This window comes from Triplophysa rosa, linkage group LG18 (genome assembly GCF_024868665.1).
Source record: "Triplophysa rosa linkage group LG18, Trosa_1v2, whole genome shotgun sequence".
NCBI classification, from domain to species: Eukaryota; Metazoa; Chordata; class Actinopteri; order Cypriniformes; family Nemacheilidae; genus Triplophysa; species Triplophysa rosa.
This window is the reverse complement of record NC_079907.1, coordinates 8,624,673-8,649,978: the sequence shown is the minus strand read 5'-3', so window position 1 is coordinate 8,649,978 and position 25,306 is coordinate 8,624,673. Positions and strand designations below refer to the sequence as shown.

The 25,306-nt window shown below is 38.1% G+C and overlaps 4 protein-coding genes across 6 annotated transcripts in view; 1 reads left to right on the top strand and 3 right to left on the bottom strand.

Annotated features, from left to right (window-relative positions):
- myo1d (myosin 1D) overlaps positions 1–4,043 on the bottom strand; it is a 73,760-nt gene extending 69,717 nt beyond the window's left edge. The window contains exon 1 of the mRNA XM_057357742.1: positions 3,466–4,043. Coding sequence (XP_057213725.1) covers positions 3,466–3,560 — 95 coding nt within the window. The 5' untranslated portion in view covers positions 3,561–4,043. The remainder of the gene's footprint in view (positions 1–3,465) is intronic.
- A 560-nt stretch (positions 4,044–4,603) lies between these two features.
- LOC130569481 (uncharacterized) lies at positions 4,604–7,610 on the bottom strand. Of its 2 annotated transcripts, XM_057359154.1 has the most exons (8): positions 7,562–7,610; positions 6,868–6,942; positions 6,699–6,764; positions 6,540–6,602; positions 6,371–6,434; positions 5,521–5,967; positions 5,348–5,443; positions 4,604–5,245 (listed from the first exon to the last, which is right to left on the bottom strand). In XM_057359154.1, the coding sequence occupies exons 2-8, from the start codon at positions 6,940–6,942 to the stop codon at positions 4,842–4,844; spliced, it is 1,215 nt and encodes a 404-aa protein (XP_057215137.1). In that variant the 5' UTR covers positions 7,562–7,610; the 3' UTR covers positions 4,604–4,841. The 2 variants fall into 2 exon arrangements, with proteins under 2 accessions (XP_057215137.1, XP_057215138.1); XM_057359155.1 differs by lacking the exon at positions 6,699–6,764 and having other exon boundaries at positions 6,540–6,643; positions 7,562–7,578.
- A 3,385-nt stretch (positions 7,611–10,995) lies between these two features.
- pdk2a (pyruvate dehydrogenase kinase 2a) lies at positions 10,996–18,090 on the bottom strand. The gene is made up of 11 exons (XM_057359297.1): positions 17,841–18,090; positions 17,256–17,397; positions 16,374–16,445; positions 16,053–16,237; positions 15,884–15,973; positions 15,693–15,770; positions 15,479–15,555; positions 15,282–15,380; positions 12,680–12,790; positions 12,433–12,546; positions 10,996–12,325 (listed from the first exon to the last, which is right to left on the bottom strand). Exons 1-11 carry the CDS (start codon positions 17,956–17,958, stop codon positions 12,182–12,184), a joined length of 1,230 nt encoding a protein of 409 aa, XP_057215280.1. The 5' UTR covers positions 17,959–18,090; the 3' UTR covers positions 10,996–12,181.
- Positions 18,091–20,078: 1,988 nt separating this feature from the next.
- tbkbp1 (TBK1 binding protein 1) overlaps positions 20,079–25,306 on the top strand; it is a 46,425-nt gene continuing 41,197 nt past the window's right edge. Inside the window, exon 1 of one of the 2 annotated variants that reach the window (XM_057358477.1) lies at positions 20,079–20,296. The gene's annotated coding sequence lies outside the window, so the exon portion shown is untranslated. The remainder of the gene's footprint in view (positions 20,297–25,306) is intronic. The other variant, XM_057358476.1, reaches the window with a different exon arrangement.

Genomic DNA, 25,306 nt, shown 5'->3' with positions numbered 1-25,306 from the left:
AAGAATGTTTGATACGTTCATTTGTTACGGGTGGATTAATTCATTCGTTTTTTTCAGAATAGCGCCTAATTTGCAGAGCCCCGAGTTAACCACGCCTACTTATTTACATTCCGCGGAATACACGGAATAGAAAAATCTCTTACGGTTGACATTTTATTCCGCAGTAACGGAATATTCCGTCATTCCGCCCAGCCCTATCATACAGTATAAATCAATTCAACTAAGGTTTATAGAATTCATTTGTAATCTGTGACTTTTTCAACCTTTCTCTCGTACACCAGACAGAAACCCTGGAACAAAAAAGCTCATTACTCTAGTTGGTAAATAGCAAAGGACTGTGTGAGGGTCAAAGGTGACGTCTCCAGTGCAGGAAAATGTCAATAGGAAGTGCAGCAAGACCTCACGAGTTGACAACATCTTTTTGTCAGCCCATTCTTCCTGTCATTTCCAGCAAACAGAACAGTACAACTACATGAGAGTCAAAGGTTAAATACATAGTGTAAACCGAGTGGAAATGTCACACTGTTAAGGAAACACTTAACCATATACTGGCCTGGAGCCTCATACGACTGAATCGGAGTCGTGCTGAAAAATACAGCCACCCACAACAGCACAATTCATCCTCCAAAGCCATCAGACTTCTCAAAAACCTGTGACTGGCAACAAATACATGTAAATATAACCTTAAACAATCTATGCAATCTTTGGACATTTAAGTTCAAAGAGGCAATCCTACTTAAAAGCAAAACCTGAAATACATCTGACCCACCTCAGGCCCTAGTATCAAAGACTTTCAGATTTGGTTTCTGTGCCACCTTTGCTTAAAGATACCTTGAGAAAACAGAGTTTCGTAAAAGTGTACAAGCAGCTACAAGGCACTGACATGGTGTAGTGGTTATCAGCCTTTTTATCTGCAGTATCAGAGCCAGAGTATGAAAGAATTCTGAAAATGTCTCGGGCAGGCAGCACTTGTAATTGTTTCAAGGAAATGCGCAGAGGATTGCCTAAAATTCCCCAAGATCCTAGGGGCAGACAAAACAACACTGCCATATAAAGTAAAGCACTGAGCACACATCAATTTAGCACTGATTCCAGAGTAACCCCCACATATTCTTGCTTGAATTAGGGCATTGTGTAAACACAAAACTATATTTCACCAGTCTTGAAACTTTTCTGCTTTTCTGTAAGTGATTTAAGCCCCTTACAATGAGGTGGTAAACTGACAGACTTACTTTAAATCTCTTGGCAAAACATTTTGTCACATAGTTTTGCTAAGAAAGGTTGAATTTCAACTTGTTGGAGAGCGTTTTAAGACTTTCTTTGGGGGAACCATCACAGACTGATCCACCGCAGTGTAAACACAGCTGATTTTACTGGATACATTTTCCATCTCAGAGGACGACCAGATATATCTGCATAGCCAGGTCAAATTCAAATGAGTTTCATTAATTCATAAACTGCGCTTTGTCAACACAAATGGTCTTCCTGAAAACGTCCTTCAAAAAGCATCGCAATAAAAACACATTCCAGTTTAACAACAGTTCTCTTTATCACTCCAGAGGGCACAGGATGTGACCTGGCATCACGTAGCTGCAGCTATTCCAGCTGTAGTCCCAGACACAGATGTGGAGACTGAAGAAGCAGGACGCATTTGGACACACCCTCTGCAAATAACAAACTGCACACCATCTCCAAGCTACGGAGAAACCAGGCCACGGCTGTGAGGTGGGAAAAAATAGACACCTTGTGCTATGCGTCACTGGAACCTGTAAGCATCCTTTGCTGCTTGTTTGTGGGCAACATGTTTATTCACAAAACTGGAAATTCCATGAGTGTGGTCTGAAGAATGAATTCAGAATGCTTTATATAGACGTTTCATCAGACACACACGCCTGGCTCAAAGTGAACTTCCAGTCTGTGTTTGGTTATAATATAACTTAGACAAGGGTTAAAGGTTTCAAGGTATACTGCGGTTTGGAAACGTCAAGGTTTTAAAACCACTAAAGTTTATGTTATACCGTTCCAAAGGAATGAGCTGTTTCGTGCAGGAATCCATCAGGTTCTGTGCTATATTTTGTTTATGCTTAATTAGTTGTTTGCTCATCTGCATTTAATTTATTTATGTATATGTATATATATGTATGGATGAACGCATGTAAGTTTAATTACTGGAAATGCATTTAAAAGAAGACTAGAAAGGGGTGCCATGCTTCCAAAATGTTCAGGAAGCACTGATTTAACCTGACATACTGTACATGTTTGCTATTGTTCCAGATATTTTGTGTTGCTTAAAAATCAAATCTATTGCGTTCAAAGTTTTTTACTCAAACATTTAAAATAACACATTTTTAAGCTGCAACAGCAATACCGCGAAACTGTGATAGTTTGACTTAAGGTTACCATACCGTCAAAATCTCAATATATTTTATATTCAATTTATATTCATATCAATTTATATGAATACTTATTGTATATCAATTTATATGAATACTTATTGTATATCAATTTTATTTTATTAAAACTACTAAACGGTTATTTATTCTTTGCGAAGGTCTACCGGAATGTTGTCTGAACTGCATATGTATCTTTCATCTGCTTTTAAATCGAGCAATATTTCACAATTCACCAAAAGTCACTACTATTGATATTATCAGAACTATAACCAAAGGAATAAGAAAAATAAGAATATCAAATATTTTAAAGCAAATTTAGTACTGTCGTGAGACTTTTATAAATAGGTCACTCGCAAACATCAAAGGGTGATAAACAGGAATGAATAGCAGTTTTCATATAGCACTGTTATATTAAACATGAACAAAAAAAGTGAGTTACACTGCCCAGCCATACTGCTCATCTTATCAATGCCATCAAGTCATTTATTGACAGCGTGTTGATAAGGAAATGCATGTGGAAAACTGAAAACACAAAGAACAAAGGCAGGATTTCCACTGCAAAGTTGCTTGAACAATAAGGCCAATCAGAAGGGGGTGTGTTACCATGACAGACATACTGAACTCTGGCTCAGCAGGTGCAGCCAGTTGGATGAATCTCACAACAATAGAAAACAACAACAATAGCATGTATTCATTTAAGGACCTGTCAGATGTGTATTGCGTCATTGTTATATTACCCCCTAAAAAGCTATGAGCTAATCTATTCCAGATCTGATCAGAGAATCAATGAATTTTCCCTTGTCTTTTCAGATCAAAGCCTTCCAGGTCATTTTATTTTGCACTTCATTCATTTTTCTGTTAAACAACTACAGATCACCCATTGGACAACTGCACAGTGATAATATGGCAAACACAACGGGCCACAACATTATGCATCACACGTCCCTTAATTATTCTGCAAAACTAGATAAAGATGCGAACTTGCCGCTATAATACAGCACGTGTTTAGTTGTGATAGCATCGTTCAGCCCGTCTGCTCTTAAATGGCAAAAGGAACCTTGTCTTGTCTTACCTGAGTTTCAGGTTGGCCATAAACTCTTCCAAAGACACGTTGTCCAGAAGAACAAAGTCCGCCTTCCCGAACTCCAAACTTTCGTGTTCTGCCATACTAACGCGTTCACACAAAAAAATACAAACGCAATAATCTAAAACTCGTCTTTGAATATCCCACGAATACGCAAATCAATTCGACGGTGCCAAACTGGAGTGTTATTGCAATGAATTTGTTTACATTTGCCTAAACCGCGTTATGTCGGCTTGCATTCATGTCAGTAGGCTATTAAAGGGAAATGTAAACACGCATTGACTATAAGTTGTGTCCGTATGTTCTGCTGTTAAAATCCTCAAAGCAGTACGCTCCTCGCTGGCTTCGAAACTTCACACAACTTTGAGAGCCTCCCACCGTTTACGAAGTGATAATCCGCTACATCGAGCCTCTCATACCTACTTCGTGAACTACGCTGGTCTCTATCATACGGTGGCTTCGGTAACTACGATTGGAATCCTGCCTGTCTCGCGGTCGAGGATGCCCCTCCTATTTCAGGCAGAGTTCGACGCGAGCGCTTCACCTATGACTTCTACATGTATGAATGGCTATGTTAAAAAGTTAGAACGTTTGGCGACCAACTCATTATCATAAGAAATGTGAGCGGGGAAGTCACGTCTAAATATGCTTAGTTACATCATCACAGAGATTGTCCCAGGAATGTCCGTTTGTCCTTTAGCCATATAAGGAGATGGTTACAATCTTATATATTTTACAACAGAATTTACCACAATTAATAATTTAATATAACATAATATAATGTAATATAAATACCAACTTTAATTGTAAAATGATTCCCATTTAGGCTACACGTGCTCGCGGGTTAAGCACGTTATATGGTTAAAAATCTTGTCTGTTCATTTTTTTACATTGTTAAAACATTGTGTTACAGCATTGTGTACACAGGCGCGTGCCGCCAAAGTGTCTATGGTAACCTCGAGACAGAGGACGCGTTTAAGTTTAATGAGAAGTGAAGATGCGGCTTCAGGTTCCTCTGTGTGCAGTTTGTCTGTGGTCAGTGTGTCATCCGCCATTGAACAAAATGACTCTGCTGCCCCCCATCTGTTACTCAGAGACTCCGACAATATACACAACAGTTCTTTATTCGTCTACCAAGGTACTTCTCCACTGTTTAGTATAATAATTATAATAACAATAATGTATAATGCATATTTTAAAATGAAAATTAAGATAGAAGTTGCAGTGTAGCCTTAAAATGTTTTTGGTTGAAAGAAAAAAAGGTAAAACAACGAATACACAGCAGAACATCTGAAGTCATATACTGTACGTGTATTATCAAACTGGCTTCTCATTGAACTAAATGCTCATTCATTCATTCATATTTAGATTTTTCTCACCATCAGTAATGAACCCCCAAAAATGATGGTGTTGGATGAAGTGTTGGCCCAAGAGCGGCCACGATTATGGGTCACATAAACGGTAGCACCCTTGCGCAAAGTTGTCATGTACGTAGACAGATTTCCAACTGAGTTTGGGCCCTGAACATTGCTATGGGAAACAGCCACCCAATAACCATTTACAACGAGCCATAGGTCCGTAGACCCACTACCACCAGTCTGTGTGGAGAAAAAGAACTGATAGACCCCTGATACTGGAGCTCTGAATATCCCGGTACGATTGTTGAAAGCCCTGCCTTGATTCACATACACTTTCCTGTATACAATCTTGTTCACTCTTCCTGAGATCTGGCCCGGGAAGGAGGCAAAAAAGTGGATTTTTGCTTTCACTGCATAAAAAAAACATCCCATTAATCATCTTTATAAGGGAGAGTAAATGTAATGAAAGGATTCAGTTTCACAGGGATCTTGGATACAAAGACAGGCCTCACCTCTATTTCTGTTTTTCTGACACATCCAGGTGATTTTGTCTCTGGTTATGCAAGATTCACTTTTTCTGCACTTTCCACACACAAGTGTGTTGATATCTAAAAGAATTGTCATGCAACAATCAGTAATGTATGTTGTTCACCCTGCAAAAAATATGAGATGTTTTCGACCTTACCTGCACAGTATGCCGTATGACACGCTACCGGTTTGACAAACTTGTAGACGTAGTAATTTCCCATACATGCTTTCACTTGAATAGGAGGTGATCTGAACAAACAGCAGTTGTTTTTCCAGTTTCCACACACTTTGCGAGTGACCACTCCGTCTCTTATCCGTGGGTGACCCCCGACGAGCCACAGAGGCGCGTGCGTGCCACACCTCTCTTTTCTCACGCACCTCTCGGGCATCTGGATGGTTTGTCCACGGTAGAAGAGACGGTACCAGCCCTTCCACTGCATGCTACGGTCACAAACAACTTTCTTGGTGGTGTAGTTTGTGGCTCTCCAGGCCTGGTCAAGTGCGGTGTAGTGATTGCAGGGGTTAACGCCTTCATCATTCTCATCCTCACCAGAACCCTCTTCATCTTCAAACTGGCTGAGGGTATTGAATAGATGCTCGCTGCCTTAAAAAGAATATTTTTCTCTAATTCAATTTTTATCCAATCGCTTATGATTAAACGCTTGAAATTAAGTTTTGTTAACAAAAATATATTGCACTCGGAAAAGATATTGCTGTCTTTTTTTAAGTATCAAATACAAGTCACATAAACGTATTCAATTTTTCTGTTTCGTTTCACATTAATTTAACTCAGCAAAATAAGTTAAGCAATTTCAAATTATTTTTATATGTTGCAGCAACTCACCACTGGACAAATTTTAAATTAGTCAATCGAAATGACTTGCAAAGCCAATTTGACTGTACTCAAAAATGTAAAAAAAAATACAGTCTGCCTGTATGAATTTTTTTCATGTCTACACCTTAAATAAACATTAACAAACTAATTACTATTAACTATTGTCACTTACCACTTAAGGATGTCAAATTCATGTCCACATCTGTATTGAGAGGCTGTGAACAGTGCGGCAACGCCTGCAGTAAAACAAGAAAGTTTCACAGAATCTAATGTAAACATTTTCATTTGTCAAAAAAGGGTCTCAATTTACATTCAGTCAACAAAGAGAACAGTAGTATTACCTGACAAGTGACTTCTTGCTTTTGCTTCATCACTGCTTGTTCATGTTTCAAGTTTTCCATCTCCTACAGAAATAGATGAAACGCAATGTGTGCATCATTCATTCCTCAAAAAGAAAAAGAAACATACACAAAAAAACATTCAATGTTCCAGTAGCCTACCTTATACACAATAGCTAGCTGCTCGTGCAAAGGCTTGTCACCCATATTCCAAGCACTAAACACAGTCTATAAAACACAGTCATAAAAGAATGTGAAAAAAAACATATTATAACCTACTTACAGTTGTTCTTATATGTTCATAAAAGAAATGATAAACTGATCTGCTTACTGAAATATCTTTATTCTCTGTGCCAGTTGCACAGATCACCAGCACAGCTATCACTTGGATGCACAAGGCAAGCATCTAAAGTAAAGAGTTAAAAACGGCATGTAAAAATTGGGCATTTCTATTAAAGAGACAGTTCACCCCAAAATAAACATTCTGTCATCATTTACTCACCCTCGAGTTGTTTCTAATCTGTATACAATTTGTTGTTCTGATGAACACAGAGAAAGATATTTGGAAGAATGCTTGTAACCAAACAGTTCATGGCCACCATTGACTACCATAGTAGGAAAAATTACAATGGTAGTCAAAAGCCCCCCAGAATTGTTTGCTTTCCTACATTCTTCAAAATATGTTATTTTGTGTTCAACAGAACAAATAAATTTACTAGGCAATTTTTCCTAATATGGTAGTCAATGGTGGCCAAGAACTGTTTGGTTACAAGCATTCTTTGGAATATCTTTCTCTGTGTTCATCAGAACAAAGAAATGTATACAGATTTGGAACAATTTGAGGCTGAGTAAATGATGACAGAATTAGCATTTCTTGGGTGAATTGTTCATTTAAGGTCCTAAAGCAAATTTGAATGTATACTCTTGATGTTTACAGCTAATTAAATTGCTTTTTTTGGCTTTTTTCTTTCATAATTATATGCCTTTTCAACAACAACAAAAAACTGTAAACAGTAACAACTTACCTTGTCACAGAGAGCAGATCTCTATGTGTTGTATACAAGTTAACAGTTTATATACTGCATCTGTTTAAGGGTGGATGTTGTTGCCATGCAAAAGGAAGTTACTGGTTTGTCTTTCACACCAGTGTGCTCTTACATCCCAACATGGTCACACTGTTCGCAGATAAGGTGCTAACATGCACTTAAAAATCGCCACTGGCCGTTTTTGAGTTCATGAGGTCAGCAAAAAATTCTGTGCAAAAAAACATTCACATATTTACAAAATACTGTTCACAAAACAAGGTCCACAGTTCTACACGTTATTTTGATGCATTGCATATGTGGATTTACTCAGGCACACTCAAAGATAGAAATAAAGATGTCCAAAAAGTAATAGTAAGACATTAAGTTAAAAAGGGTGAAACATTTTTTTTCACAATAGTAGACTGCTTCGATAGCATTTAAGTGATAGTTCACCCCAAAATGAAAATTCTGTCATCATTTAATCACCCTCTTGTCATTTCAAACCTGTTTCAGGCATTCTTTTTTGCGCAAAACACAAAAGGAGATATTTTGAAGAAAGTGCCGGCACCCATTCACTTCTATTGTATGGACACAAAACCAAGTGAATGGGTACCGCCGTTGTTCGGGTTCCCAAATTTTTTTTAAAATATCTTATTTTGTGTTCTGTGGATGAAAGAAAGTCATACAGGTTTGAAATGACTATGGTGAGTAAATGATCACAGAATGTTCACTATTGGGTGAACTATTACTTTAACAATTCTTTTGACTGTTATAGATTTTGCTTTTGTAAGTATCATTCAGAAACCACATGACAAGTCAATGGTTAGAGCAATTCTTGCATTATCAGCGCAATAATAAGCAGAGGCACATACTGTATAGTGGCTGCACTTTTTTGTGCAATAACGGCACTCATGGCCTGCAGTTGATGTCTGATCTAATATTGTGTATTAGGCCTATCAATATTTATGCACTTTTAGATCAGTCTATACTATATTAGATCTAATATTACAACCTACAGATACTGTATATAAAGGAATGTGATTACTCTCACACTGGGAGAGACAAAGAAAACTGGAGTTCAAAATTAACTGGTGGCCATTTTCATGAAGATTTAAGTCAAGTTATTGCAAATATGTACAGTAAGTTAAATATGCACTTGCTTTCACTAGTGAATGAAGCTCTAAAGTGAATGCATTAAGATTGTAAGTATCTGCAGTTACAAATAAACGACACAAGGTGGTGACATTATTTCATAAGAATTGGGCTTGAAAAATAGTTAGCCTACTATGATACTGTAGATACAGAACATAATTCACAAACCTGCATACTCATGTACACTTTGATGTGCTATTCAATAATACAAAATTCTGATGATAGACTTATTATGTAAGTGTTTAATACAAACAGATCAAACAGACTGAATGGGGATTATGGGAGTATAATGAGTTTCATTAATGGCTCATTAGGTAGATTAAACCCTCTCTGAATACATTGATCTGCTCTTGTCTGATCTGGGAATATAAATCTGAATAGAACCAGCAGGACGTTGTGTTTTGGTTCATTCACCTCTCATTAACTGTAAAAACGTACCATGACACATCGTTTTGTAACGTGTGAAGGCATCTGGCAGCCGCCTCGCCTCTCGCTGTCAATGCCGCAATGAGCAGTCGATTGCATGATTAGATAAAACCAATTCAATCAGTACAATAGTCAACCTGGGTAAACAATGTTCTTGTTTTGATGTGGAACACGGGCACCAACCTTTTAACATAAACAAGCGAAATCAGTAAACAGCCCTGGGGAATGACAAGCACAGCGGAGAGATTAGCTCCCGTTGAGGCCTGTGTGAGATGTTTGCATACATAACAAACCCATGTGCTCACCACTACCTCACCATATGACCCCCGCCTCCACTCGGTCCACTCGCCCGAAGAAAAACATGTATACCTAAACGCCATCATTTATGGGCTGCTCTTGACGGCTGTGCTTCTCCTATCAGGATTCCTGGAACAGGCCCTATACGGTTTGTCGATGCTTTACTCTCACGTTCCTGTAAATTCTAGCACATCAGAGACACAGAGGCCTGGAGAACTGGACATTCAGTAACACACAACTCAAGTTTCTTTTTAAAGGGGCAAATTCTGTCAATATTTACTCACCCTTGAGTTGTTCCAAATCTATATACATTTCTTTGTTCTGATGAACACAGAGAAAGACTTTGGAAGAATGCTTGTACACAGTTCTTGGCCACCATTGACTAACATAGAAGGAAAATTACAATGGTAGTCAAAAGTGCCCCAGAACTGTTTGCTTTCCTACATTCTTCAAAATATCTTCTTTTGTGTTCAACAGAACAAAGAAATGTATAAAGTAATTCCTACTGTGGTAGTCAATGGTGGCCAAGAACTGTTTGGTTACAAGCATTCTTCCAAATATCTGTCTCGGTGTTGATCAGAACAAAGAAATTTATACAGATTTGGAACAACTTGAGGGTGAGTAAATTATGACAGATTTTTCACTTTTGGGTGAAGTACTCCTTTAATGCTTGGATCAACAAACTGGCTTTGACACCTGTTTGCACATTAAGAAGAAGAAAAAACTATTGAAACTGTGCAGAGACTATGGATGTAAACAAGTTCTATATATGGAGGACCAAGTGCCATGTGTATGTGATATGTCAAAAGAGCAGCTGTCTTCCTCTGAAGTAGTTCTTCAGAATCTCTTTTTTTAGTGAGAGCATAGGACTCTGTAGGCAAAATGGCATTGATGTCATACTTTATATTTGGCAAAAGACAATTTAATTTCATGCACATTTGACCTACTGAACTTACTAGGTTAATTTTAAAATAATTAAGTCGCTTCTCTATTTTCTTCAACGCTTGTTTTTTCCAGTCATGCTTCTCGTTGTTACTCAATGACATTCACTTTCCAAATAACCTGTGGCCTTTACCGGGATGTTGTTTACTATGAAATGTAACCTCGGCTCTACTGGGCAAAGGAACAGCACGTAGTGCCTCACTCCACAGCTGTCACCTTAGCTTTACTGTAGCTCAGCTGGTGGAATGTGACGCGAAGGTCATGGATTTAATACCCAGGGTGGTTCCCAGGCTGGTATTATATGATCTGAGTCACTATGGATATATATTTTTATCTTTCTTTCATTGCTTTAATGAAATTAGGGGGATTCTGTGCTTCGACCTGTCATTAAAGGCGTAGTTCACCCCAAAATATGTATACTACTCGTGCTTCTTTGGAATTCATAAGAAGTTATTTTGAGATGTGATTTGGTGTCCATACAATGTAAGTCAATGGGGTCCAATGTTGTTTGTTTACCAGCGTTCATTATATGAACCAGTAAACTTGTGAACCACCCTTAAGGAAACATACAGGTTCAGTACTTGTTGACTCATAAGGGACCACATATCACAGTGCATTATTCACATAAGTGTTTATTTCCATTCCATATACGACGTTTGTTTTAGATGGAAAACGTAATACAAAAATATATCTTAGATTTTTTAGTGCCAACATGTTTTAGATGAAAACAAAACAGACAATTAAATACATAAAACACGGTCTTTATGTGTACGGTTACAGGTAACAAACATTACATGCTCCCAAAAATAAGGCTTGAAGTTGCTGATTTGAAATCTTGACTTTCTTGCATCTGACCTTTGTATAATCCAAAACTAAGGCTGAAAAAGCTAAACAAAGGTCTTGAGAGTTGGCAAACGAACTCTCGATGAGGTATCTAAACTGCTTTAGCATGTTTAAAAACACACATGACCAAAACACTGTTTGCCAAGCTTTGGACATACATGCTGCGAACATGAAATGTTTCAAGTTTAAACTTGAATTATTGAGATTAGTGGTACAGTACATTCTTAACTTGGTTCTTAACACGTCTGTGATCCCATCTTATACATTGAAAGCAAAACTATGAGACGGACTTGTTTGGCAACACACTTGAATCTCATACAGTATGCAGTGATATTACAATCTCAGCTTAATCTCACAATAAAAATACCTTATGTAGTACATTATGTACTCTTCGTTTGCATAATAAAAGTCAGTCATATAATTAGGAGTGTTGTGATGTCAGTGATGCTCGTGCGGTTTTTGCGGTTTTTACATTCTGTTCTTCAAGTACACTCCAACATATATTATCCATCATACGTTTGATATTGACTTTTATTGCCCTGTCATCTGAATTCCTTAGCACAGGTCTGTTGTTATGTGCTAGGTCCAAAATCCAGCCTAGAAATCCACACCCCTTTCTTTTAACACTGCTGTAGATTCCCTTCTGGCCCACGACACATCTGAAATCTTCCAAAGACGGAAGAGTGATTTAATGCAGAATAAAGTGGCGCTCTACCAAAGTCACACTTGCTATGGTCTGCAGGTAACACTGTGACAAAACCTACTTTCTGAAATCAAAAAAGTAAATGATATACTCATGACGCAGAAGAAAACCATCGCATGCGACAACTACAGTATTGCAGAGAGATTACGCGGATTCACAGTGAGTGCAGAGTTGGGGCCAGGCCCAACATGTCCATCCCCCTCACTCCTGTCAGTCATGGAGCTGTACTATATTCCTTCTGGAGGTGCGTTCACTTCTCACTTTGCCAGCCGGAACACAGCCAGGTCCAGAGGCTCTTTGCTGGGGACGCACCAATCATCTGCCCCCTGGCTGACTTCATAGTTCCGTCGAGCTGTCTTGTTAAATACTGGGAGTCTCTCAACCGAGTCAGTAGATAAGGCCTGAGGAGAAAACATGGTAAAGTGCATGTATTACTTTATGTTCGGCAGAGTAAAGAGGGTTCCGGCACCCATGTGTTCCAAAAATTCTAAGTAGGGTTCAGACGTACCTTTAAGTGGATGACTGCATCAGTGCCATGGCCCTCCATTGAGTAGAGCTGGAGATCACCCTGGAAGTACTTGGCATAGAGCCGCGAGATGGGCAGCCCATAACCAAACCCAGCCTGCAGATAAAATAAGACTAATATTTAAGAAACAGAGACTAAGACTGTTGAGGCCAATGTTTCTCACAGAATGGTATTTTTGAAATAGCTTAATGTTTTTATGAAGGATTAAAAAAATGAAATACTGTCTGACCAGAGGAGCTCTTTGTTTCTCGTCCATCTGAGGGGTAGGGGCTGTGGAGTACATGTAGCTGAAGAGATTCTCCATCTTCCTGAAAGGAACTCCACCACCTCCGTCACTCATCTACAAAGATGAAAAGAACATTCTTTTAGAAATAAAACTCAAAAAAGGACAAAAAGAAAGTGAATAAAGGGATAGTTCAACCAAGCATGTCTATGAAAACGAAAATCTTGTCATCATTTGCTCACCCTCCAGTTGTTACAAACCTGTATACATTTCTTTGTTGTGCTGAGCACTAAGCCGTTTAGGGTCACCATTGACTCCCATAGTAGTCTTTTGTCCTACTAAGGGAGTCAATGGTAACCCAAAATGGCTTAATTAGAAACTTTCATTAAAATATCTGTATAAAATATGTTTAACACAACAAAGAAAAGTAAACAGGTTTGTAACAACTGGAGAGTGAGCAAATGATAGATAGAAACAAACAGCTACAGTCTGAGGTGCCAGACAGACTTTGGCAGGCCCTGGCATAAGTACTGTACCAGTGTTTATCAAACTTCATCTGCCATTCCCCACTTCGGAGGTAGGGAAGGGGTCCGAGCCCCACCTGTCCCCAATTGCTAAAAACAAAATGGTAATAAACTTTAGGTCCACTGTCTGTCTTGGTTTTCTCTGCTGGTGCCGAATCTCCAGTTTTCTTTTCATTCCGTGTCACAAACCTCAGATGGGAAATCATTCTGATATCAAGTTCAAGTTCATTTATTTATAGAGCACATTTAAAACGGCCACAAGACTGACCAAAGTGCTGTACATTAGAATGAAAATCTAAAACCACATAAACAGTAATACAACCAGAGGAAAAACAGAACAGCATACAGAAAACGCAGTAATAGGAATAAAAATACATAGTAGAAAATGGAAGAAAAGTGGATTAGTGGTAGGCCAGATCAAACAAAAATGTTTTTAAACGAGATTTAAAAGTGAAAAGAGAGGGTGCCACTCTGATTAAAAGCAATTCTGGATTGAATGGGCAGCCAGTGGACGGCCCTCAAAATAGGGGTGATGTGGTCGTATTTTCGGCTTTTTGTAATGAATCTCGCAGCAGCATTCTGAACCAATTGTAAGCGGATGATTTGTGACTGAGCAATACCATAGTACAGTGAGTTGCAGTAGTCTAGACGTGAAGTGATACAAGCGTGGACGACCATCTCTAGCATTGTAGCGTTTAAAAAGTGTTTGATTTTAGACAGCAAGCAGAGTTGGTAAAAACTGGAGCCAATTACATAGGAGATATGCTTGTCTAATTTTAACGACTCATTAAAGTGGACACCCAAATTGCGCACACGAGAAGATCTAAAGGCTGATAAGCAGCCCAGACCAGGACTGGGAGCCTGAGAATGAGCAGACGGGCTGAAAACAATCACCTCTGTTTTATCTTCATTTAGTGTTAAAAATGTTTGACCTAGCCAGATTTTAACCTCATCTATGCACCTTAATAGGGTATTCAGACCTGAAGGATCATTCCTCTTAATAGGAAGATAGATCTGGGTATCGTCAGCATAAAAATGAAAGGACACCCCATGCCGTCTAAAGATGGAGCCCAGAGGAAGCATGCACAGGGAGAAGAGGGAGGGCACCAACGTGGAGCCATGAGGCATGCCACGTATGAGTGGGGCAGTGGAGGATGAGAAGTTACCTAGTTTGACAAAAAATGTTATGTCAGATAAAAAACGACTGAAACCACTTTAGGACCGTCCCATTCATGCCCACATCAGACTCTAATCGGGATAATAAAATAGAGTGGTCCACTACTATAATATACTACTTTGGTTCCACGTGACATTTTCTTTGCAATCTGATGTTGTTTTAAGTAAGGCTTACATTTAAATGTGTCGTTGTTTTGTTTTGAGTGTATGGTCAATAAATAAAGGAATTATTAGAGATGGGCACAAAAATGAACAAATTTCCACCCATTTGTCACACCCCACTTGTCATGTCTCTATTCCCCGCCAGTGGGGCCCGCCCCACACTTTGAGAAACGCTGTACTGTACAAACTTTAAATCGGCATATCACTGAGGTAACCGAACAACAAGGTCAGTCTACTGAGTTATATAACAGCAGGTGTGCTAGTTTGTACTGCGTCACTGCTGGGAAAATTCAATGCTGGCTCCAGTTATGTCATGATCGAGTTATACAATCGATAAGCATGTTTAAATAGGCAGTTACAAATCAGGCTATAAAAAACGTGGGGTTTCGGCATAGTCTGGCTACAGTCCCAATCTCTCAGTCCAAGTACACGACACAATTGTGTAACTGGGTAGCTGAAGGAAGTCACGTACAACACACAGGTTTTACAACATGAGCGCAATGCATAGTCCAGTTGTAGAAAGATTAATTTGTACACAGTACAAGCTGGACGAAGCTGAGCAACAGTTGCATTATCCTGGTCGGATTCAGTAGGAGATCTTGCTGTACATGACATTTTAAAAAGTCATTGCTTTAGTCCGGTTGAAAACAAAACCTTATGTGTATTGTGCTATTTGAATAAATATATGTATCAATATATATCATGAATAACAAATCATTGTAACCATTCAGTTCAGTTCAAATCACCTTAATAGTGAGGTCTTCTCCTCCTATGGCCACCATAACTTGAATAGGTGGAAGACTGCTGACTTCTTTATGATTTTCAATGGTTGCTCTCATTGCATTCTGTGGAAGAACACATACTGTATTATATATGACAACATTTAGTTTGCTGTGTAAACCGCATTGTCTGGGAACAGAATATGAGATGGCCTATAGCTCACCTTGAACAGTTCAAACAGCATATGGTAGAGATGGGAAGGCACATAGACTATGTTGATAGGCTGGTTCCTATTATTAGCTGAAAAACAAAACATGAAGTAGGATTAGAATCACTGTTATACTGCATACTGACATCAATTTTTTCAATACTACATTATGGCAGAATAGAGACTACTGTACATAACTAATACTGGAATGCAGTGCTTTTGTTCTTACTGTTAAGTTCTTGTAGCACCAGGTCAGGAGAACTGAGGTAATATTGATAACACAGCATCTTGGCACTTTCATAGGCATCTAAACGAAACATGTGATGACACAACATTTTTAAAAACAAATACATGACAAACACTTACTCTACAGCATGTTTCAGGTTTTGGGAATCAACAGACTTAATGCAAATACTGTACCTTTAACAACTTCTGCCACCTGACAATGAGGGTCTATACTGCCAATGGTGTTGGGGTGAACTGGATTTGTGGCACCATCAAAAACAAGAGCTGAAAACATTTAAAATAAATTCAACTAAACAATTCAAGAACAAAACTCACAGATTTTTTTTGTCAAATGTGTGCTTACTGTGCTGGTTGATGAGCATTCTGATAGATATTCGGCTCATGTAGAAACGGTCCATGAAATACTGAATATTCTGATTGGTTACTGGATCTTGATCAAAAACCTCTTTGTATTCAATCACACCTTGGGCCATAGTGGGTACGACATCATTGTGCCTGTTTCGGATGTCGACCAAGGCATCCACAAACCTGTGTGCATAGTTAAGAAGATTAAATTTTGTTGCTTCTGTTAAATGGACTTATGTTTGGGTGAATCTCAATTTCAAGTTATATATTTTTAGCATATTTTGTTTATTTATTTTAATTGTTTTAATGAGATACTTACTCTTCTAATGCACTGTGGTCATCTGGACTTTTATCCAAGAATTCCAAGATCTCCATTAAACTCTGAATATACCTTAGCACACAAACAAAAGCACAGGTTTAGAATTTCACTAAGGTAAAAAACTTTTGTTCGCTTTTAATATATTTTCTTGACACCCTTTTGTAACATGATATATAATCTCTTATTAACTGCAATGTGCTAAATGCAAATTACACTATAAATCTATGAAATTTAAATTAGGATGGACAAATTTATTAAATCATAGGGAAACCTACACAAAAAAACTGACCCTACATCTTTGAAAAACAACTGTACCACAGTTGTGCCACCTCTATGCATGTTAATGGAAGTTTTACTATGTCTAAGTTTCCAAGTTTCCACTCTTCCTTAAAGGCATAACAAGGAGAGTAAACAAGGAGAATGTGCCGCCGGAAGGCACGAGGTAGTGAAAATAGGACAAAGTTCACAGAGACCCTACTGGAACTGGAAGAACCCATCCAGACACCTAATGTAGGACAAAGTTCACACGCTCTACGTCAGCGAATTAAAATAGGTTTGTTTGACTTCATGCGGCGATGCGCAGACTGACAGGCATGTGATATCAAAGTACCGCGATAGCTATTCGAAAGCACAATTTCCGAGTCGGTCTCGCGTTACTTTAATGTCAAATGCACATCGGATTGCGCAGCGCCTCGTGTAATCAAACAGTGTTTGGCCTAATCTTAAGTAGACCACAATGTTTACCGAGTGTGCTATAAATATCCAACTTGTCAGCATGTCTCTATCCATCTCATCACTGTTTTAAACAAAAGTCTGTTGTTTCTACGCCAATAACAGCCGATCCAATCCCTTAAAAAATTAGGTAAACGCTGTATAATTTACCAGCTTTGAACCATCTGCACAGAAGGAGTTGTAAGTAGTTTTTTGGGGAGCAAGTTGATTTCCTTCATGATGTTTGACAGACGTACAGGCAACTCTTGTCTCAGAAAAACAAAAGACGTCTTCTCACACGCGTTAGTCGAACCTGTTCGAAAATAACATCAAATAAAAAAAATCGATTAACAATACACACGAGTCAAAAATGTCAACAATGTAGTAGGCTTGGAACTGAAATGCACACATAGTCTTCATTTAGCTATTAAATAGGGTAATGTACATATCGCTGTGACCCAACACACCAGCAGCGAAATGATGCAACACTACAGCCATAACGTATTCGTTACATTATTTCTGAAATCACTGGAAGTCCAACCTAACCAGCTCATGTAATGCAACATTGTAGCCATGGACAAAACCACAATCATACTATTGTACATAATAGTAACATATATAAGCGCCACATTGTCTGCCTGCTCACGATTGCAGCAAATAGCTAGGCTATGCATGTAATTCTTACAAATCTGAGAATACATAATATTTGATCTACTGCCACATTATAACAAATAATACAACACAGGGATCACTCACCAAAATCGAGAAATTGTTTCATTGAAAGTGGTGAAGGCGAAAATTTGGAAAAGTGCTCGATGTGTTGGGGCGCATTGGCCAAAGCCGCATTCTTCATAATAAACCTGACGAACTTCATTTCGATGACTGGTTTATAACTGATTTAAAGCAAAACCCAAGCTGCAGTTTTTCAATAGATATGATGCTGTTTTTAATGTATCTGCTGCTGCGATGTATGGGGCTTTCTAAAAGGCATCTGTTTGTCCATGAGCACTTCCCAACCAATCAGAGCCCGAGTTTTCCATTACTACCCCAGCTCCGTCCAATAGCATGCGAAGGAGGGGCAATGCACTACTCACGATCATATAAATATGAACAACAGTAGTTGGGGTCAGAGGGGTAATAAACACGTGCAGGTATTTTATGTGCTGTGTCCTTTTTGACCATTGTAAAAAAACATTTAGGCAAAGTAAATTTCAGAATTGCATAACGCATTCACAGTAAGGCTATGTTAATACATTGACTACTATTATAATACCACGGTAAGTTAGAATTTTATTTAATATGATTTTTTCCCTCCTTTTATTCAGAGTACTGATATTTTCAAAATTCAGAATGTGCAAAATTTTCCTGACTAAGGTTTTCGGATATGAATAGTAGTGAATGCATGGTCGAGGACATTATGTTCCATGAAAGAGTCCAAGAACATGAACCGACCAAACACATTCTTGCATAACCAGGACAGTCTCGATAAGAGGCAAATCAAAATGCGTATTTCACCATTTCCATCCAGCCAGCAGTGTGCTAAACAAGCCAGATACATTCCTCTTCGTGGACCTCTTTTACAATATATATTTAAAAAAGTCTGTAGGAAAAATCAGTAGCCTATAAATGTTCGGGGTTGAACCTCATCAGAATTTAATTGTTTTTAACAACAATGGCCAGAATAAATGAATATGTAGTGGCTCATTCCATGATTAAATCATAAAGAACGTTTCCCATATGTTCTAAGCCTACAACTTAACCACTGCGCAACAGCACCACCTCATGGTCATTGTGGGAATATTTAAATTTTCCACAGTTGACGTAGAGCTTGGTATTTTGATGCAGGCTACACTTGTTCAGTCGTTATGCATTCATGCATTTACACACTAATTACGTTTGGAAGAAAAACAAAACGTTGTGTTTTTTCTTATTATAATAACATAAAATGTTAAAATAAAAGATGGTATAAGAACTTTTCATTATTGCCCTACATATTCACAACTCACAAAAAAGCTTCTGTTAAAGCCTATATGATCAGACAAATTGCAGTATATGTTCTTGCCACAATCTCTATTTTGTCAACTCTAAAGGCTGTCTGTGCTGTAGTGATGTAGTGTAGCCTATAGTGCCTACAACCGTTAAGATCTGGGGCATGTGGAGAAGAAAACATTCCCAGTGGAAATTTCTTTTATGGTCAGACACGGGCCATTGGTGTCTTATTTCCATTGTTTTCGAAGGGAGCAGGTTTGATACTCAGATCAATTTCTCTAGCATACAAATGCCTTTACCTTTTTAGTAGAAGTTTTTATGTACAAAGTAGGCTAATATTCAAAATTTGCTGTGTACTGTTGCCTTTCTTTCTTTCTTTCTTTCTTTCTTTCTTTCTTTCTTTCTTTCTTTCTTTCTTTCTTTCTTTCTCTCTTTCTCTCTTTCTTTCGTTCTCTCTTTCTTTCTTTCTTTCTTTCTTTCTTTCTTTCTTTCTTTCTTTCTTTCTTTCTCTCAACAGGTATTGTTCTGGCTTTTGTGGAAACTAGTAACTTGGTATTAGCACTTATTGTATTAATGCCCCTGTATGACATATCGCTTTATTGCTCCCTGAACTCTCTGTAAGTCACTTTGGAAAAAAGCGTCTGCTAAATGACTAAATGTAAATGTAAAAAGATACACATCTATCATATATTAGGTTATTTTCTGTTATTTAGATTTTAGATCCAGATCCCTAAATGAAAATGCCCTCATAAAATGGCTAATGGCTTTTATATATCCTACATGATTCAAAATTTCAGTCATGTTTCCTTACTTGAACACGCTCATCTTTCTAAAACGTCTTGTAAATGTTTAAAGCTTCAGTATCTTCTGGATTAAAATGAGGTCAGAGGACATTTTTGAAAAACTGGTTTATTTTTCAATTATTTGTCCGCACAGAGCAAAGTAAAATCCTGTAACCTCAATCTCAACAGACCGTGAGGGTTAGATGATGCTGTACTGCCAGTGTGTATGGTGTTTTATGTTGACCTCCTTACAATGACGCTCGTCGCTGCGAGAGACGCGCAAACTCTCTCCGATCTCGCGCTGAGCGCAGTTGAGAGAAACTGAACCAATAACAGCAGCGGAGAACAGCGGGCATCCGGCATATACAATTAAGCAGCTCTTCTGGGGTGCCTGGCCCTAAACTGAAGACATGACAGAAAAGGACCGATCAATGAGAGATCGTGAGTGCTTCTATCTTTATTTTTAAATGAATATATCTTCGGCTTTGAGTATTGCAGCGCTGGCTGCATATACAGTGGCATACAGCGCACAGCCATGTTTTACAGAGTGCTCTACAAATGTCCGTGTAAATAAAAAGCAAGAGGACACGAAAAGCGTAGCGTGTTTAAAATGCAATGACAGCACATTTGCATATTTGTATATAGTTCCTTAAAGCCTTCGTTTGTTACTGCTAATACAATAAATACAGCCAGTTTTGAAACAAAAGCCTGTCTTAAAGGAGACGCTCGAGGTTTGACATCAGCATTGCTCAGCCGCTGCAAGTACATCGTCGAAAACTGCACATCGTTATGAAAGCGCAACGGATCAAAATTGAACAACCACGCGAAGGTATTTAATAATATTTTAAGCAGGCAACGAGATTAAAAACAAACTGAATTAGAATAAAGCATGACGATAAATTACACGATCACGCAGGATAGGTTTGTCCCGAGGAACACTATAAATAACTTTTTCCTACTGTACCGTAGAATCAACGCATGACACTTATTGACAAGGTTTATGCCTAAATTCACATGCATTTTGGAGAATGTGGGGGAATTGTTGTCGTAAATAATAAAGAATTCATCATTGTCAACATCTGCAGGGTCTGTTGTGTAACAAGACTAAAACATTACCTGCGCAACGACGTTATAGTGAACCGATGTGACAAGTGAATAGGAAATTCCAATTAACGATGTAATTGCTTCAAAGCGTTGCATTGTTCAAGACTGGCAACTATTCAGTAACGAATGACTGTTGTACCTCCCGTGTAAATGTGGTCAAATTCGGGGAGATCCTAAAACCACAGTTCCAGTGCTACAATTTGTCTCATGTCATCTTTGTTGTAGTAGGCAGTGTTTTGTGGATGGATTAGTGGACAGCAGGCGTTGAACCAGTTTAAAGACTGTGCGCTCTATCACACTTGGCCAATAAATAGATCTAACCTTTTCAAAAGGAATAACGTACCCAAACTGACAGAGCTTGTTTTTAATATCTTAATAAATGTTTGCATCATAACAGAAATGGCTTATATGCAACATTCATTTTATTATGTAAGAGTACTTTGCTTTTGAGTACAGTATTGTTTTTAGGGAAAAGTAAAGGTACAGGCACAATATTCTGCTTGATGCATTGTTATTCAACCACTTATTGATTTCTAATAGCTCACTCAGTAATATATTTCATTTCATTAGCATCATCTTTAGTTCATTCTGCATAGGATTCAGCTTAAAACCAAAATATAACCGCATATACAGTTTCAGTTCTGAAACTAACTACAGCTTTGTTCGTCAAAAGCTTGATTTCCTTTCCTGACAGGCATTATGCGTTCTCAGTCGGATAGCTTATTTTAAAGCGTGGGATGGCGGTCTACATCATGCTTTAGAAATTCCTTGTAAGGAAGTATTGGCAAGAACAAACTGGACATTCGTTTTACAGAAACTGCCCTGCATTTTCATCATTTTCGTTATGTTTGGAGTCTTGAGTTGATTATTATGCACTTAATTAACAGCGCCGCCTTTTTTCTTAGCCCCGAGTCTGTCTGCAAGAGCTAATTTGAGAGTCTGACGTTGGGAGGTGAATCATGTTAGCCTCACAGCATGGTCACAAAGCCCTTCTCATGTTGGTCATTGTTGCAACATGTTTTTATGATCCACGTGTATGGTGTTTTGTTATCAATCCTGTGAAAGGACATCAGATCCAGCCTCTGTTTAGAATGCTCATTGGTTCATTGTTTTCTCTGTATCGACCTACGAGGGATTGGCCAATTGCAAACAGAGTTGGTATGTTAATGATTTGAGGATGAGTTTGTTGAGAAGCAAAGCGCTATGTAGATTTTCTGAAGAGGGTCGTGAGTGGCCAGAAGAGTGTTTGACCAAGAGAGGATCCTCAGACCTGAACCTGTCGTGAGGTTGTAGCCTCATTTTGCTCTGTTAAGTGTTGAGTAAATGGATCAGAAAGCTGGGCAGTTTGAGGCTTTCTCTTTGCTTTAATTTTGTCATTTGGCATAAATTAGTTTGCATTAATTAGCATTAATTCAATAGTTTGGGGAATTTTCCAAATGCTTAATCTTGCACTGAGAGCAAAAGAATTTGAATGGCTTATTGGAGTGACCCAGAGGTCGACTGTAATAACAGTCATTAGTTTCAATTAATGTTTCAGTGGTCTTAGTCAGGCACTGATTGTCTTTAGTTATGCTCCTTTCATGCTAATACATCATTCAGTTTTATCCTTTGTGTTTTGGAGTTTTCAAAGCACAAATTATGAAGCAGTTTTGCAGGAATAATCTATTGCTATTCTGTAGAGGATATGCATTTCTATTATTATCACAATGATTTTTTAAACATTTTATCTCACGATACAATGTTGATTTTTCACTCCAAAAAAATCACTTTTTAATATAATTTTTATATACAAATATTTGTTGGGGAAAGAAGATTGACCTTCATTTAGAGCAGGGGTTATCAACCTTTTTGACTCCAACTTACAAAAATTCACACTGGAATTTTTTAATTCATAATAAAAATGGCCAAATAATAAAACATATCTTGATTTTTAGTTGTTGCTTTTTTACGCATTTCAGTGCTCATTTTGTCTTCATTTTAAATTATTGGTCATCTTGAGGCGTCCTTGTGGGCCACGACCCCCCTGTTGAGAACCACTGATTTAGAGCAAGTCTATAATGTGGCGTATTGTACTGTAGCATTAGATCAATGCATACTCAATTACTCTCATTCGTCCAAAATCCAAACTCTATAATATAATTGCATAACGGTCCGAAACCCAATGCAGATGAAAGATAAACTACACAGTTAAAGACTGCAGTACATTCAGTTTGAACATAAAAAATCGCAATCAAATCATATTGTGACCCAGATATCGACATAATATTATATCCAGCAGGTCTCTGCTGATTTTCACCTCTTGTGTTGAGCTATTCCTAAAGCTGTACGGAATTAAAATTATTTCATAAAAGTGGAACATTTCACCTTTAAGAACTTTCCCAGTGGGATTTGGTTCTCTGGGCAAAACAGAGCTAGCACCTCACCATGTGCACTTGTAACACACTTACACAGTACTTCAGCACCACGTATAGACGATAATCATGATTCACGGCCAAACTCGCATGATTGCATTACTTTCTCGAGTTTCATACCTCCCATGCATAATTTAGAGACAAGTTGGTTTATGTAAGGTACTCGCAGGTTGACAAATGTTTGCTCGTGGGCCACAGCAGCTCACAATGAGCTCTCCAACAGGAGGATATTCACAAGCGCCTGGGCAGGTAAATGTGACCAGTGTGAGAGGTACATAGATATAATAGATACAGAGAACTAAAATAGGATGAGTGGTTAAACCCAAGGTGATATGTTGCTGTTGATCCATCCTTTAGAAATTTGACAGACCTGGCAGAGCTGTCGGAGATTTCAATACTTTCTTCCTGCTTTTTGTTCACATTCCCCTTTTTTAAATCAGCCTGGGGTCCCTTAGCACAGAAGGTAATAAAATGTTCCTTTTGATCTTCTCTTCAGATTTCAAGAATTTTCAGGCAGTTGCACGAATCACAAACATGCTTTGGTGTTTTGAAGACACGGCCTGTTTTTAAGTGCGGGGCATTAAAGGGACACTTCACGCAAAAACAAAAATTCTGTCATCATTTATTTAGCGTCATGTCATTCAAAACCTGTATATGAACCTGCAGAACACAAAAGAAGATATTTTGAGAAATCTCTCATTGGTTTTGTGTCCATACAATGGAAGTCAATGGGGGGGCCAGTGATCTTTGGTTACCAACGTTCTTCAGAATATCTTGTTTTGTGTTCTGCAGAAGAAAGTTGACTAACTTGTGTAAATTCTGACATGAATTCTTTAACTGGCTATTGGGTTATGCTGCTTTTTTTGCAGTCTGAAGGCTTTTTGAGTTGATTGATTGCCAGATTATCAGAGACCCGGCTGTTTGGTAGAAAGTGTTTTTTTCTCGTTTCTGAGTACTTCAACATTTCGGAGTCAAGCATACGGAGTGATTTTTCAAAAATGACATCTCCATCCTGCTCCCGTCTCTATGCCGTCCCCGTGGTTCACATTCATCACCACATCACCATACTGCTGTGTCCACACAGGCTGAATGCGGGTCAATAGCAAGGTGACAGTCATCTGATTGAAAGCCAACCAAATGCTCCCGCATGCTATCATTTATAATGCAGGAACAGTCGAAGCAGATTCACAGTCTAAGCTCACTTTGGAATGACCTCTAGATGTGGTTTGAAGGATGGACAGATTCTTCCTTTCAAAGTGTTGACGCTCTTGCAGATATGTGACCCCTCTATTTTGATCTGCCTTGTTATCTACCTACACAGTTTGTGTTTAGATTATGTACAGTTTTTGAGGTGCTCAGTTGTTGTTTTTCTATCATGTTTAGTTTGTCTATTAGGCCACTTACACTAATTGTTTTTTATCCCAAAATAGGGCCTGAAACGTTTTCCTTCAGTAAAAGGAGGTGGTTGTTTAAAACATCGATCATCAACCTCAGGAGGTCAAACTACAGTAAATAGTATAAACAGTTCATTTTACGGTAACTATACATAATTATACAAGATTATTTTTCAATATTGTGAACTAGTTTATAAGTATTTCAGGTTGGAGTGATGGCCATATTTAGCCATATTTATCATATATTTAGAATATTTTGGAATTTTTAAATATTTTGGAATATTTAAAAAAAAAATCATGTTTAATATTTTTGGTATTTTTTTATTTTTGAAATATATTATATTATTGCTGTTATAGACTGGCCACCTGTTCGGAGTAGTTCCCTGGCTCAGTTGAGTACACTTTGATTGATAAAGACAACATTTTTTTGTATATTCATTAGAAAAATAAGTGCTTGAAAAAAAGAGTACTTACATTTAAGTGTATTTTAGTGCACTTATTTCTCCTGTGAAATAGGAATAAGTGGGACAGATGGATGATTT